Raw genomic sequence first — 14,083 nt, 5'->3', positions numbered from 1 at the left:
GTGTAAGTGAACCAGCACCCCGTAACAGAGATTGTGTTTTCAATCTCGAAACAGTCCCACGTTTGCCTGATTTTTTTAAGCAACCAACGTAGCGTACGAAGTATATATTAGTGTTTGATGATGATATATTAACTGTGTTATTAAAGTCAGCTTGCCGGAAGGTAGAATTATCCACGAAATATGACCCTACCTAACCTGCCTAGTGCTACGATTTACAGTAGTACCTAATATGACGAACAATTTGATGGCATAATGCAATACCAAAACTTACAGCTAACAATCTCAAAATTAGTATGTACTTCGTACTATGTGTAACAGATTGATGCGTCATGGCGCAAGATTCGAAATATCCTGTATATTATAGAAAGCTTTTTGGACCTTGGTCTTTGTCTACTTGCTATATGTCAACAATCAGAGTCCATGTTAGCCTATTTTTGATTTACATTTTTCCATCGGCTTAACCATGGACGTTGACGTCGGAAAAAGAAGCCCTGGGAATAAGCAATAAGTTTATAAGCTTCGATTATGATAATAGACCCAGGGTTTTGCGGGATAAATAAGAGGTATTCCGGGGAAACTGGAGGTAAATGCCATGTGCTTGCCCTGAGAAGCTTGTACAATACAATTCTTGCCGTCCGGTGCCTGTCCGCGCCTGTCAACCTGTGTGATCCGCTGACTTACTGTGGATCCCATAGGCGTACCTCGGCAGTGTGTGACCCCGGTACTTTCGAGTCTCCAACTTCTCCAACTGGCCTAAATTGGGAAATCCCCGGGATGACCTCATTATTTCCTCTGTCGCTGTGTATGTACTTCCCCCACATTCTCAGCTCCCAGGTACATAAGGTAAGAAGGGAACGTGAATCACATGCCAAAAAAAATACCTGGTAGTCGACCGATAGACAACGTACACATGACACGAGTAATGCTGAGGAAGCACTAAAACACCCCAAAGTCATTGATGGCATTCCTTTCCCCACGAAAATCCCCAGAAAATCACTATTCACTCTTGCGTGTTAGGTCCGCTCCGCCCAGTCCGTCTAACCTAGGTTTCCTGATGTGGGGATTTCGCCCCGGGGTAGAAAAGCCGTGTCGCAAATTACATACCTAGGTATATAATGTATACATATGTACCTAGGGTACAGGTGTAGTGTACAGGTATACCATTGCCAATAGCGAGACGATGAGTGGCTTAGAAGACGCGTTAGTGTATCCGTAGCGAACTTACCTGGGGTAGGCTGAGCTTAGACAAGCAGCTGCTTCCGGCATTGATTCCCAGAAAGGGTACCTAGAGAACATTAGAACGTTAGGGACGATACGGGGATCCCTTTCCCACTGTCTAGAATCAAGAATCACATGTCGGGGAATTACAGCTGTTTGAGCCGTATTACGTTGCAGTAGACTCGCAGACTCGGTAAGAAAATGTAATCGCCGAGCTTGTAAAGCTCAAGAATGACATCGCGTAAAAACATAACTTTCGCAGTCTTTTCTCTTTTCTTCCTTAATCTTCTACTTCTTCATCTTCCTCTTCCTCATCTTGTACTTTTTCTACTTGGACATAAAAAAATAATAATAGATATTCTATCTCAATATACCCAGAGCTTTTCATTCAAAAATGTCCAAGACCTTTTCTAAAGACGAGGTTGCGTCGCATAACAAACCCGATTCGCTATGGATCATTATTGATGGCGACGTCTTCGACTTGACCAAGTTTCAAAATGAGCACCCTGGTATGTTTGGCATTTAACTTAACCTCTTCGTCCCATAAATATCCACAGTTGAAATAGACACAACAAGCCAAAATAGCTAATCATCTTGTCTTTCCGTATAGGTGGGAAGAAGATCTTACAACGAGTTGCTGGAAAGGATGCGTCTAGTGAATTCTGGAAGTACCATAACGAGGGTATTCTCAAGAAGTATAAGCCCGCGCTTCAGATCGGCTCGTTAGATACCAAACCCAAGCCTGAGCCGAAGCCAGAGCAATCCAAGACCAACGCTCCTAAGCCGACTAAGAAGCCCAAGAAAGCCACCACTCCCACTCCCGCGCAAGAAGATACTGAGGCGCTGGAACCGTTCGGTTCCCTGATTCCGTTTGCCGATCCCAGCTGGTACCAGGGAGTATGTCTTGGTCCTATTGGTGTTAATTGATTAAAAAAACAATGTCTTAATTAATCTAATTAACCCTTGCTAATTATTGGACCGCAGTTCCACTCTCCCTACTTCAACGAGTCCCACGCCGCTCTCCGAGCCGAAGTTCGTGAATGGGTCGAGAACGATATCGAGCCGAATGTCACAGAGTGGGACGAGAAGAAGGAAGTCCCGCGCGAGATCTACCTCGAGGCGGGTCGCCGCGGTTATCTCGCGGGTCTGCTGGGTGTGAATTACCCCACGGAGTATACAAAAAATACGGTGCAGTGTGTACCGCCGGAGCAGTGGGATCTGTTCCACGAATTGGTTATTACCGATGAGTTGTCGCGCGTCGGGTCTGGCGGTTTTGTCTGGCACATGCTCGGTGGCTTCGGAATCGGCTGCCCGCCGCTTATCAAGTTCGGCCAGAAGGCTCTGAAGGATCGTATCCTACCCGGACTCTTGAGCGGGGAGAAGCGAATTTGCTTGGCCGTTACGGAACCCGACGCCGGAAGTGATGTTGCCAACCTAACTTGCGAAGCCAAGCTCAGCGAAGATGGCAAGCATTATATCGTCAACGGTGAGAAGAAGTGGATCACCAACGGTATTTGGTGTGATTACTTCACCACTGCCGTACGGACTGGCGGCGAGGGTATGAACGGTGTTTCCTTACTCCTCATAGAGCGTGAGTGCGGTGGTGTAAGCACGAGAAGGATGGAGTGTCAAGGTGTGTGGTCTTCCGGTACTACGTACGTCACCTTCGAGGACACTAAGGTACCCGTTGAAAACCTCCTCGGCAAGGAGAACCAGGGCTTCAGGGGTAAGTAACTGTTATCACCCAGTCCGAAGAAGAGTTTCTAATTTGGACGTATAGTGATTATGACTAACTTCAACCACGAACGCATGGGCATCATCATCCAATGTCTACGCTTCTCCCGCGTCTGCTACGAGGAATCCGTCAAGTACGCCAACAAGCGACGGACCTTCGGCAAGAAGCTGATCGAGCACGATGTGATCCGTATGAAGCTGGCGAACATGGCTCGACAGATCGAGGCCTCGTACAACTGGCTCGAGAACCTCATCTACCAGTGCCATAAGATGGACGAAACCGAGGCCATGCTCAGGCTCGGCGGACCCATCGCTGGTCTCAAGGCCCAGAGCACGCTTACCTTCGAGTTCTGCGCGCGCGAAGCCAGTCAGATCTTCGGTGGCCTGAGTTACTCGCGTGGTGGCCAGGGCGCCAAGGTGGAGCGGCTGTACCGCGACGTCCGCGCGTATGCCATCCCCGGAGGTAGCGAGGAGATTATGCTAGACCTGAGCATGAGGCAGAGCTTAAGAGTGGCCAAGATGACGGGTATGAAGTTGTAAGAATAAGAGGAACGTATAATATGTATATACAGAACAGTTTTTGTTTTCTCTATTGTACGAAGATTGGGTGCATGAGTTGGTAGATATTCAGAGGATGCATTCCACACTACAGTCTCTGGAAATCCGAGGCTTCAAATTACTGCCTTAACAGGTACTTAGTTAGGAGGTACCTATTATATTATTCATAAAATTTCCAATACCCTTGATGGCTGTTAAATTTGAGGTATCCACCACCACATTTATATCTTTGAGAGAAAGGGGTGGCGCACTCTCACGCTATCACCTAAGAAATCTCTTACTAAACTTGGATATATAAAGTCAAAACCAATACTAAGAAGATAAAACACTAAAGCAAAGAGGTTAATATATAGGACTTAAGGCCGACGATAGTATTTATGCTTATTTTATTACTGTTGGAAGTGTTTGAGGAACCACTATTGTTGGAAGATGGTGTTTGTATATGTTAGCTGCCACTATCTTCCTATACCTAATTCCACACCTTTCATTTACGATCCAACAGTATAAAGTACATTAGGTACACATTGGATCAATATTAAAATATCGTACTATATGCAGCAGTTAATTATTCTATGTCTATTCTTTTATCTATCATGCTTTATCCTAGCCCTGAATAGTCTCACGTGACTCTCCAATAGGGGCATGTAGACAATAGCTCCCCCTCACAACCACCAGCAGAGCATTTTGAGACACCTTGATATAGCTTGACAACTGAACAATCCAGCACATACGACCATAGGATCTGGAAAACTCGGGATCCCGTCCGCTCTCCCATAGATAAGCCGGATACCGCTGGATTAGTAGTTGGGTCGGTGACGACCAGCGAATCCCCAGTGTTGTATGTTTTTTTTCTCCTTTTTATTTTTTTTTCCTCTTCTATCTTACACTGTTTTATTAGGTATACTGTGGCTAGTTAGGATCGCTATTACTTTTCCTTGTCGTTTGTAAGAGTTATCAAAACCAACCTTGTTGAGAATGAGAGATGGCAACATCCGTAGCCCTTGTCTGGCGTGCCCATTCTAACTTATTGATATCTTTTTTCTCGAAGACATTACTCAACCTGAATGCAAGTTAAATACTAGGTTAGGTAGGCAAGAATCATAAATATTGCACATGCATATTGAGTTCATGTTGTCTAAGCCTCCTACACCTTGCTACCTGGTATAGTCTTATATACTAGGTAACTTTGAACCCCTTTACATTTGTTTCTAATCCTCACTTCATTTTCGTTTAACACATCTCTTTCGGGGTCAACTTGCTATGAGTGTGTACTGCCATTATTCCGCTATGAAATTGAATAAAGATCACCTGCCGAGACTCTTCCCGTTCCTCGATGCATGGAAGGTCACTTCAAGTTTTCCGTTACATACGTAATATGATAGTTAACCATATAAACACTATTGCTTCCAGCCAACCAGATTGACTTTATTTCATTATACATATTTAATTCGGCAATTGTTTTGGTAAAAGATTGATCTCTTTACTGGAAGAGGATGTTCTCGGCTAGGAGGGTGAAAGTCTTGTCTTTAATGCGAGTGAGCTCATTCACCTTGCGTCGGCCGTAATGCAAAGGCTGTCTTGGAAACCGATGAAAGGCCTATTAGGTTACCGATTAGGCATCTACTTGGGACTTACAATAAGTTGGTTGCTCAGTCCTTTACTTTTCCCTAGTTGCCCTGAGGAATACCTCCGGTCTTGCTTGCTTCTTAGCCTCTCACCTAGTTGCCTGGCTAATAGGTATCGTAACCATAGTTACCTCACTACAAAAATACGCGTACCTACGTTTCTCTATGCTGGTCGCTGCGGTAGCAACCTTTTACTTACCTGCGCGTTAGATTCTGCCTGAGGAAGGTGTGATAGCAGTTCCCACAAAGTATTTAAACCATCAGAGAATTCCTAAATCTCTCTTCCAACTTCAACCTCCGCAACTTTATGTTTACAAGCCACAAGACAACACATGAGATAACATCAACAATCTTTGCAACCTTTGCAACCTCTATTACCTCTACAACCCTTGCCAATACAAGGTAAGCAAGCCTCCAATATTTCCTTATTCTCTAATCACCCTATCCACCCATCCCTATTACCTATCACCTTCCAAGGCCTAACACCTTCAATGTCAACTTATGGTCAACAGTCTTATCTATATCTATCTGTGTTCTTCATTTACCATCAGTTCTGATTGTCAGAAACTCTATCATTAAAGCACATCACTGTTATACTCTTTCATGGTTCCAAAAGCATAGACTACTCGCCACTACGGCTACTTGCCTTGCGACTCTTCTCTACTTCATGGAACATCCCCTTGCAGTGCAGAGACTAATTGAGAACCCATACTATTAGGCAACGCGCTCCTATACCTGCATCCTTTACATACATACATATTCAATTTACCTTTGCCAAATCGACACAGCATACCACAAGTAACATGGCGTCCGGCAACTTCTTGATCCACCAAGGACGTACTCCTTCTGACGGTGCGGCATCTCAGGATAGCCGTCATGCGAACCGATTGAATATTGGGGCGTCCTCGTCCCCTTGGGTGCAGTCAGTCTGGAGTACTCCTCCTCGTCTATTGGACCTTCGAAGAGAGAATCTCAATCAGCCCGTCTCCAATCGTCTTATCGAGGGCCCGGAACATCTGGTTAACTATTCACCCTGGCTACAGGACAACACCGCCAGCCCGAATCGGAGCCCATTTCTCAACCCTATTTTCCCATCTCCATCTATTCAGGCAATCCGTACTCCTCGAATCGTGACACCGCCGTCCAGTTCGGGAGGTGACCAAGGATACGTCCCAATGGGCCAATGGTCTACCTGGCGCGCCAGAAATGAACTATCTCCCGAAGTCTGGAACTTCCAGCTTGCCGCCACGGGCATATCCCACAACTACGGCGGCAACATCTTCCTGTCTTCTAACCAGTCGGCCGACGTCCCCGAAGAGCAGAGCACCTCGGTCTGGATGACGAACCTCCCGCCTAACTGCACCCACCAGATGCTCCTGGGCTCTATCCGCAACTGCGGCAAGGTCTTCGCCACCGTCATCAACCCGCCGGACGAGTCCACCGGCCGGTACCGCCAGCGCGCGCCGCACACGACCTCCGCGTCGAAGCTCGTGTTCTTCGACCGCTCCGGGGTCGACAACCTGCTCGCCAAGGCGCAGGCCGGCGAGTTCTCGGTCGAGGGGTACGTGCCGCGCGTCAGGATGAACCGGATCCGCTCGGCGGCTCGGGACCCCGGTCCGCACTGCCGGGTCATCCACATCGAGGGCCCGAGCCGGCTCGTGAACGAGCGGTTCCTGCACGCGTTCTTCACGTCCAAATTCAACTACGAGCTGGAGGCCGTGCTCACCTTGTCCAGCAACCCGTGGTACACCCGCCAGGAGTGGCGCTTCGGCAGCTTCCGATGCCAGGCCGAGTCCGCGCGGCAGTCCATCAACCGCGAGAAGCAGCGCACGGACTTGGCGGACGCCGAGGCGCGCGACTGGAAGGAGGTCCAGGTTTACTTCGGCGTCGACCCTTGCGCTCCCCAGAGTAGCGCGTCGCTCCACCAGGCAATGGCCTAACCTGCCTCGCTGCCATCTATTTCATCTTGTCTGGTGTTCTCTATCTCTATCCCGGCCGGAACGGACCTACCTACCTAACCTACGAGGTAATCTTCACAGCATGGACGTAACAGGTTTGACCTATTTGTTTCATCGATCTTATTGCATACCTAACCCTTTGCGGTTCATATGAGGAAAGTTCATGTCAGTTATTGCTATTGAGCAGAGTCAGGCTGGGATATGTACCTCTACCTACGCATGTCATTGGAAAGCATGCTCCTACTAGACATTAGATGAAACATTGTATTTTATCGAGTAATGAACTCCCAACTCTACTTACCCTAGGAGATGTTTTTCATACGTGACATGTTAGCTATGTCTTCGCTCTTGATTGTCGTGTTGTTGTCTCTTTCCCAGTAGCGGTCCTGACTAAGTTGAATCATCTTGTCACCATCGTGTATATAAGATAGCCAGACGAGGGACCTCTTACTAGTTACCTCTTTCTCCCTTTGTGCAACAACGGTTATCTCATCAAACCTTGACACATCTCTATACCCCAACCGCCAAGATAATAGCTTCGCCTCTTAGTTCCTATCTTAGGAGTATGGTATGAGTCATCCTATACCGGGATACTTCCTACCCTCTAGGGATATAAATACTGCTGACTCGGTGGTTTTGCGTGTAGTTAATACCCGAAGATAAAATCGTCACGATGGAGGATGTAGTAAGAGAATTAAGCCCCAAATTGCTGCGGACGCAGTCGAATAGTAAACCAGTTGTTCTAATGACATGCGGCATTGCTGGTACGTCTCATCTCTATATAATCTTATGCCCTATTTCACATGCCAAGTTTCTTCACCCTATACCAATACGTACTAGGTTAGGTAGCTAACTCATAACAGGAGCCGGAAAGTCTACTCTTTCCAAATCTATACTATCAGCCTATCCGAACTTCGAGCGCCTATCAGCCGACGCCACGATCGCCGCCCGACACGGGATATACGGGGTAGACTATCCGCCGGAGAAGTACGAGGAATTCCTCGAAGAAGCCTCTGACGAATGCGAAACTCGGCTTGTCGAGCTGCTGCGAGAAGGGAAGAAAGATCTCGTATTGGACCGGTCTTTCTACAGCAAGGAGTTTCGTGAAGAGACTAAGAAGCTGATCGAGGACAATGGCGGAAGATGGGTGTTTGTATATCTTCGCGCAAAGAGCAAAGAATTCTTATGGGATAGAATTCAGAGAAGGAGGCAGAAGGGGATAAATGCTGATTGTGCATACGAAATTACTAGGGAAATACTTGACGGATATTGGGACGGGTTTGAAGCGCCGGCGGGCGAAGGAGATATTGTTATTAAAGTAGGCTAAGGAGACTGTTAGTAAAGGAGTAACAAAGCCGGATAATATAAATAGTTCAATTAAACATTTCGAGACCATGTTTTATATGCTCTTGAAGACTCCAAGTTTGAATACAGGTAACATCGTCGGTTTTAACCCCCCACTCCCACGACTTATGCACTTATAGCTAATATCAGCTAAAACGACGGAGTACCCCGAAAAAGGGGTCGGCCCACCCAATGACGCGCATAATTATACGGACTAGCACATTTCGTCATACGGATTTATCGTAAGATATATCAGGTACTTTATACTTGGTTATACAATCAAAGAAATAGAGCATTGCCGATTAAAGCACGTATAAGAAACAGCTCTTTTTTTTCTACCATAAACTTAAAATGCATCGACTCGCCACACGAAATTCCCGGATATTTCCACCATCCAGGTCCTTCGTCCTCACCCAACGATCTACGAGTTCTCAATCTCACTCACAAACTCAAGAGAAAAGCCAACATACAACCTCAATAGGCCAGAAAGACGCGACATCTCCTAAGAGTCAAGGAAACAAAAAGACCATGGCAGAACTAGACGCTGAATTGCAGCAAAAGATGTCGGGGCTTTCCGGCGATGGTGGAGAGGCCGGAATAGAATACGAGGACGGGAAGCCGGTGGCAATGAAGCGAGGTGTAAAAAATGTGAGCATCTCCTGCAAATATTTACTACACCCAAGTCAATCTTACTACTGTCAAACTGCTATCAGTTCGAACCTGGCCTGCTAAACATAAGTGTAATAGAATATGTTCCGTTATATATGAGTACCTAGGGTGTGTCTACCAGTACCCAAAGACTGCGGTGCTCGAAATCATCGGTATGAGATCTCGGTCTCGCAGCGTTAATAAAAAACTATGTACCTGTTTAAAGATTATCATGTATAGGAAGTGTTATGATTAACAGGTACCCAGGGATTACATACTGCAAGAAGAGATTTACGCAAGGCTTATCATGGTAACGATTAATATAAACTGGACGAAGCAAAGTATAACTATTATCATTCTTCAAACTCCTGAATAGGAAAACATCCATGCTAATAATGCAATAACTAATAGGGACAACTTTTTTGTTTTCGATAAAATCAAACATCGTCATTCATCCCAGCGCACAAAGAAAAGCGAAATATGAATTAAGCAGCAAATAATTCACTCAAGACATCGAAATAGTTATTCGCGCAAAAGTAATTAAATCCTCGTAATGAAACATTCTCACTTTAGTCTCCCCCTTTCTTTCTCCCACTTTACTACTACTTACTAGGTAGTGCTGCTGGGTAGTAAACCCGCACCCCCCTTCGGTCCGATTGCTTAATCGTCGAAAAAGACTTCGTTGTAAGCATTCACCGGCCGCGGGGGGACATGTGTGCGGGTGTTCAGGGGGAACGGCGGCGGCAGCTCCTCGGCCCAAGCCCAGTCGAGCCTGGGGTCGAGCCCGTCGGCGCGGCACATCGCGCACCGAGACGGGATGCGGCCGCCCTCGGGGATCGTCAGCGGCGGGAAGTGCGTGAAGCGGTCGACGACGTACACCGAGACGGGGTGCCCGCAGGAGCGCGCGCGGTACACGAGGGGCAGCTGGCAGATGGGGCACTCGATCCTCTTGCCGTCGGTGAGGCACTGCGCGCGGTACTCGAACATGCAGTCCTGCCCCACGATGTGCCCGCACGGCAGCACCTCCATGCGCTCGTTGCTCGTGATGTTGCCCCGGAAGCGGGCCGCGCTCTTCTGCGGCGGGTAGTAAGCGAGCTGATAAGAGCACGTGGGGCAGTCGGCGCGGATCGACACCGGCAGGTCGCCCTCCTCGTACGGCTGCTCCAGGTACGCGCGGATGTCGCGGAACAGCGACTCCCGCGTCATCCGCACGAAGGTATCGTCCTTGTCGAACCTCCGATCGAAATCATCGTCCCAGTCCGAGCGCTTGCTGATCGTCACGGTCGAGCCCGTCGGATAGTCGAAGTTGTGTTCCAACGGCTGCTCCTCATCTTCGGGAGGGTCAAGGGTCTCCGGGGAGATGGAACTCGGTTCAGCTTGGTCAAAGTGCTGTTCAAATTGCTGCTCGGGTGGCGGCTGGTTAAAGACTCCTCGATAGACCTGTCCTTGAGCCCATCCCGGCAGGATAGATGTGCTTCTATTGGGGATCGCCCGGCCGCCAATTAGCGGGTTGACGCCGTGATAGAAGCCCTGGCCCCATCCCTGACTTCCCCCTTGTCTGTGCATGAGGCCGGGAGCCAGTTGTGACGCGTTCATGTTCCACATGGTCGAATGTTGGGATACCACTCGTCCCAACGGTGTTCCGGAAACAGGGCGATATTGTAGGCCACCGAAAATCCAGGAGCGTATAGCATGATTACCTCCCAGCCCTCCTGGAAAGCTGTCCTCGACTACTGGACTGAAGCTATATTCGTCAGCCATTATTATGTTTGTCGGTGGTGCTGGGTTATTTTTAATAAAGCTTGTATCTTAGGTGTGATGATGCACTCTTCTGAGCAAGGGTATACGACAATGTTTAATTGTAGTTACTTGGGGATATCCCATAATAACCCTCATACACTAGCACATTTATAATTTTTGATATATACTATCATCAATACTCTTGTGTTCAAACAACTAGTGAACAATATAGCATAATTTGAAGCCTAAGACTGATTCGGGGACAATTGTATTGTTACTGTACAACATGATTCCACGTCGAAACATTGTACTTGATGGCATATAATTCCATAATGCTTTCAAAACAAATAGTGCGCGTTTGTTTATGTGAATAATTCGCCCATATCTTCTTTAATTTCCTCCCTAGAGGATGCATGCCACGACTTGGCTAAAATTCTGTGTTGTAGTTTCCGAGAGCCTCCACGCAGATCGGACTGTATGTAGGCATCAACTTCTTCTAGCGTTGGCCATCTCCAAGGAGTCCCGGTATCTGTACTACTTTCCATTCGAGATGTTAGGTCCTCCTGATCCTTATGTCCAAGATTCGGGCCGGCAAAAGCCTGAAAGGCGCACAGAGTCTTCGCTACAAGTGCATGTCCACGACTTCCTATTCGCTCGGCTTCTTCATCCACGTAGCTTCTATGAGTTAGTATCCACCGTAATAGATCTTTCATCGTAACTGTATCTTCGAGGAAAGCCAAAGCGCGCATATATGCATGAAGTTGAGCAGGCCCTATGCTATGCGTAAAATCAGGACATTTGAGCCGGATGGATTTCGACGCAGATATCCTAAACGGTGCTGTAAGTTGAGAGAACATGTGTTTTAATGTATCCAAAACTTGATGATAATGTATTAAAGGAGGCTCGGTCGTGCTGCGTTCGGGTCTTAATGAATCTTGAGACTCTAATCGAGACAGTGCCGCTTTTCCAACGGCACGGCACAAATAAAGGAAAGCATCCGCGTTTACGCCTGTCCTCTTATGCATTGACTCTACAACATCCATAGCAATCGACAAAGCTTCCGCATCGTTTTTCGCCTGCGAATCATTTATAACACATATGTGCGGCCGTGCTATCGCCCTTAGGATAATAACCCAAGGTGGTAGAAAGGTAGAGCCTTCGGTAGTTCCATGTCTCAGCCGAAGCTTTACAAGATTTATAGCATGTCGGATGAGGAAAAGACGTTCCAAGGAAATCTTTTCTTGGCCCTGACGGTTAGGATGCAATCTGCAAAGAAGTTGTATATAGCTCTTGAAAAGTAAAAGAGGAATCCGTCGAAGTGCGTCATAAGACGGCTGTTTAAATAAACCCAAGGCATTGATAGTAGCAGAATTCATACCGCTGTCGCGAAGATAGCCAGTTCCCTCTTCGAGGGAGTTGGCATTCATCAATAAGGTATTAAGGCAGTGGCCTTCCGGTTTCACACCATGGCTGATCATCCTATCGTACAATTCGGTAACCGTGGGAGGGGACAACCTAGCCAGTTCGTATTCGCTATAATTGGCGTCATGGATTGGGAAGTTTTCCCGGGAGTCGCCTGGCAAGGCAGTTGAATTCTCGTGGACGGGGTGAGCATGTAACTTCATAAACATCTCGGCGTAAACTTGCGTGTTAGGGGGTTTATCCGTTTCGGCAGCAACATCGTTGAAAACTTTCCATGCCTCCTGGCTGTTGCGGGTTGCCCGTATCCTCATGGCCCAAAGCGAATAGAAGTTTTGATCTTCATCTTCACCTTTCCACTCCTTTGGTGGAAGGCTGCGAGTCTGAATCGTAGGAGAATTTTGACCCAATCCGCCGAGCGCACTGAGTGCCCGATCATAGTTGTCATCGGTGTAGCCCGATTCCTTCATGAGAACACCCGCTTTTACGCTTCTCGAATAATCATCTTCTGCCGTTCTTTTTGCATCAAAACCGTCAAAGTCTTGTCGATACGGAGGCCATGACTTCGAGTACCTTACAGCAACCGCCCTCTCCGTTGCTGATTTTTTCAGGCCGATCATAACTTCCCGGATAGCTCTGTAGCTAGCTTTATTAATGACAAGAGGGGTGTCCATATGATCGGACATGGATAATAGGAGCCTCTGGGCTCTCCAGTTGAATTCCATATTTGTGATGGGCTGATTTGCGGCTGGTAGTTTAAAATATTGCAATGCTGTGTTGAAGACTTCACTCTTTTTCCAATGGCTGCTAGGGGGCAGTGCTTGAATGTAGTCCACCGTGAACCGTGCAACCGAAACGATTGATCTAGGCCATGACCGCTGAGTGTGATTTACAAGACGGCGGAGTAATAACAAAAATTCGGGTACTGTCAGGTTTACTTCAGGGCCAGATAGAGCCACCGCCTTATCACCCTTACGCAGAGATGGGGATGTAAAATTCATGTAGTGCTTTGATACATACTCCATCAGAGAGAGTAGAGAGGTGCCTTGGCGGAATGTCTCATTGCTACGGGCCACAAGAGTGATAAGAAAAGTAGGTTTGGGACGTTCAGTTGAAATCAAGCGTTCAACGCGGGCGTCCCCGTCCTCGGCTGATATTATCCATATCCAATGGTGTACGTCTTCCCGCGACCAGCCCCTAGTACCTAAGCTATAGAAGCGATCGGCCCACTCGGATGGGGTGATAGAGCGTATGGAATTGAATAATTCAGGCTCATCTTGAATGTCTTGCTTCGCCATCCAGGCCTGGAAGGTCACTAGGGCTAAGCGGTCGGAACGCTGTTGAGCAGCGTATTGAAAGAGATGACGATATGACCTCTTTTGTTTTTCCGTCTTAGTACGAATGCGTAGGGATAATATCCGACTAGGAGGTATTTTTAGTCGAGGATAGCGATGCTGCTTAGAGCTGGTCAATCTCGAGAGCCTTTCGCTCCATGTCGGCCGAGTTGACCAGAGATATGTAGCAGATCCAACGGTAGACTTGACCGGTGAAACTGCGGGTAAGGTAGACATGATATAAGTGTTTGGGTAAGAAGAAGGTCAATTTATGTTTTTATGTGTGAATGGGGTGTAAATAGATGCGAATGAGATACGAGGTATCTAACAAATAGCTTGGTAGAAGAGAGTCTTGTAAATCCGACATGTTGCTACTACTCGCATGACGGTAGATTCGTAAATAATTATAATAATAATAAGTATCTAATAAAAGTATAATAAATATTGGAAATCAGCCGAAAGAGTTATTATCTTAGTTTACCAGTCGATATATGAATATGACGGG

The 14,083-nt window shown here is 47.1% G+C and overlaps 6 protein-coding genes across 6 annotated transcripts; 4 read left to right on the top strand and 2 right to left on the bottom strand.

Annotated features, from left to right (window-relative positions):
- The first annotated feature begins 994 nt into the window (after positions 1–994).
- On the top strand, positions 995–3,800 carry F4812DRAFT_440956 (acyl-CoA dehydrogenase NM domain-like protein). The gene is made up of 4 exons (XM_047935190.1): positions 995–1,727; positions 1,829–2,115; positions 2,203–2,944; positions 2,999–3,800. The coding sequence occupies exons 1-4, from the start codon at positions 1,613–1,615 to the stop codon at positions 3,490–3,492; spliced, it is 1,638 nt and encodes a 545-aa protein (XP_047787232.1). The 5' UTR covers positions 995–1,612; the 3' UTR covers positions 3,493–3,800.
- A 2,138-nt stretch (positions 3,801–5,938) lies between these two features.
- Positions 5,939–7,075, top strand: F4812DRAFT_462239 (uncharacterized protein; the record flags this gene model as incomplete). The annotated part of the gene is made up of 1 exon (XM_047938005.1): positions 5,939–7,075. The coding sequence occupies one exon, from the start codon at positions 5,939–5,941 to the stop codon at positions 7,073–7,075; it is 1,137 nt and encodes a 378-aa protein (XP_047787231.1).
- A 691-nt stretch (positions 7,076–7,766) lies between these two features.
- F4812DRAFT_462238 (P-loop containing nucleoside triphosphate hydrolase protein) lies at positions 7,767–8,420 on the top strand (the record flags this gene model as incomplete). Its single annotated transcript, XM_047938004.1, has 2 exons — positions 7,767–7,857; positions 7,957–8,420. The coding sequence occupies 2 exons, from the start codon at positions 7,767–7,769 to the stop codon at positions 8,418–8,420; spliced, it is 555 nt and encodes a 184-aa protein (XP_047787230.1).
- A 272-nt stretch (positions 8,421–8,692) lies between these two features.
- On the top strand, positions 8,693–9,889 carry F4812DRAFT_440947 (uncharacterized protein). Its single transcript, XM_047935189.1, has 3 exons — positions 8,693–9,085; positions 9,185–9,258; positions 9,353–9,889. Exons 1-2 carry the CDS (start codon positions 8,789–8,791, stop codon positions 9,203–9,205), a joined length of 318 nt encoding a protein of 105 aa, XP_047787229.1. The 5' UTR covers positions 8,693–8,788; the 3' UTR covers positions 9,206–9,258; positions 9,353–9,889.
- On the bottom strand, positions 9,511–11,009 carry F4812DRAFT_144549 (uncharacterized protein). The gene has a single exon (XM_047929656.1). It carries the CDS (start codon positions 10,844–10,846, stop codon positions 9,746–9,748), a length of 1,101 nt encoding a protein of 366 aa, XP_047787228.1. The 5' UTR covers positions 10,847–11,009; the 3' UTR covers positions 9,511–9,745.
- Positions 10,993–14,082, bottom strand: F4812DRAFT_440944 (uncharacterized protein). The gene has a single exon (XM_047935188.1). It carries the CDS (start codon positions 13,813–13,815, stop codon positions 11,188–11,190), a length of 2,628 nt encoding a protein of 875 aa, XP_047787227.1. The 5' UTR covers positions 13,816–14,082; the 3' UTR covers positions 10,993–11,187.
- Between the last annotated feature and the right edge of the window lies 1 nt (position 14,083).

The sequence above is a fragment of the Daldinia caldariorum genome (genome assembly GCF_022478825.1).
Source record: "Daldinia caldariorum strain CBS 122874 unplaced genomic scaffold F4812scaffold_17, whole genome shotgun sequence".
In the NCBI taxonomy this organism is placed as follows: domain Eukaryota; kingdom Fungi; phylum Ascomycota; class Sordariomycetes; order Xylariales; family Hypoxylaceae; genus Daldinia; species Daldinia caldariorum.
The sequence above is the reverse complement of the archived record's forward strand: the minus strand, read 5'-3'. Positions and strand labels throughout refer to the sequence as shown.

Coding starts and splice junctions, on each gene's coding strand:
- F4812DRAFT_440956 (XM_047935190.1), top strand. CDS start 1,613: ATGTCCAAGACCTTTTCTAAAGACGAGGTTGCGTCGCATAACAAACCC. Junction 1,728..1,828: donor GTTTCAAAATGAGCACCCTG/GTATGTTTGGCA, acceptor CTTTCCGTATAG/GTGGGAAGAAGATCTTACAA. Junction 2,945..2,998: donor GGAGAACCAGGGCTTCAGGG/GTAAGTAACTGT, acceptor TTGGACGTATAG/TGATTATGACTAACTTCAAC.
- F4812DRAFT_440947 (XM_047935189.1), top strand. CDS start 8,789: ATGCATCGACTCGCCACACGAAATTCCCGGATATTTCCACCATCCAGG. Junction 9,086..9,184: donor TGAAGCGAGGTGTAAAAAAT/GTGAGCATCTCC, acceptor TAAGTGTAATAG/AATATGTTCCGTTATATATG.
- F4812DRAFT_144549 (XM_047929656.1), bottom strand. CDS start 10,846: ATGGCTGACGAATATAGCTTCAGTCCAGTAGTCGAGGACAGCTTTCCA.
- F4812DRAFT_440944 (XM_047935188.1), bottom strand. CDS start 13,815: ATGTCTACCTTACCCGCAGTTTCACCGGTCAAGTCTACCGTTGGATCT.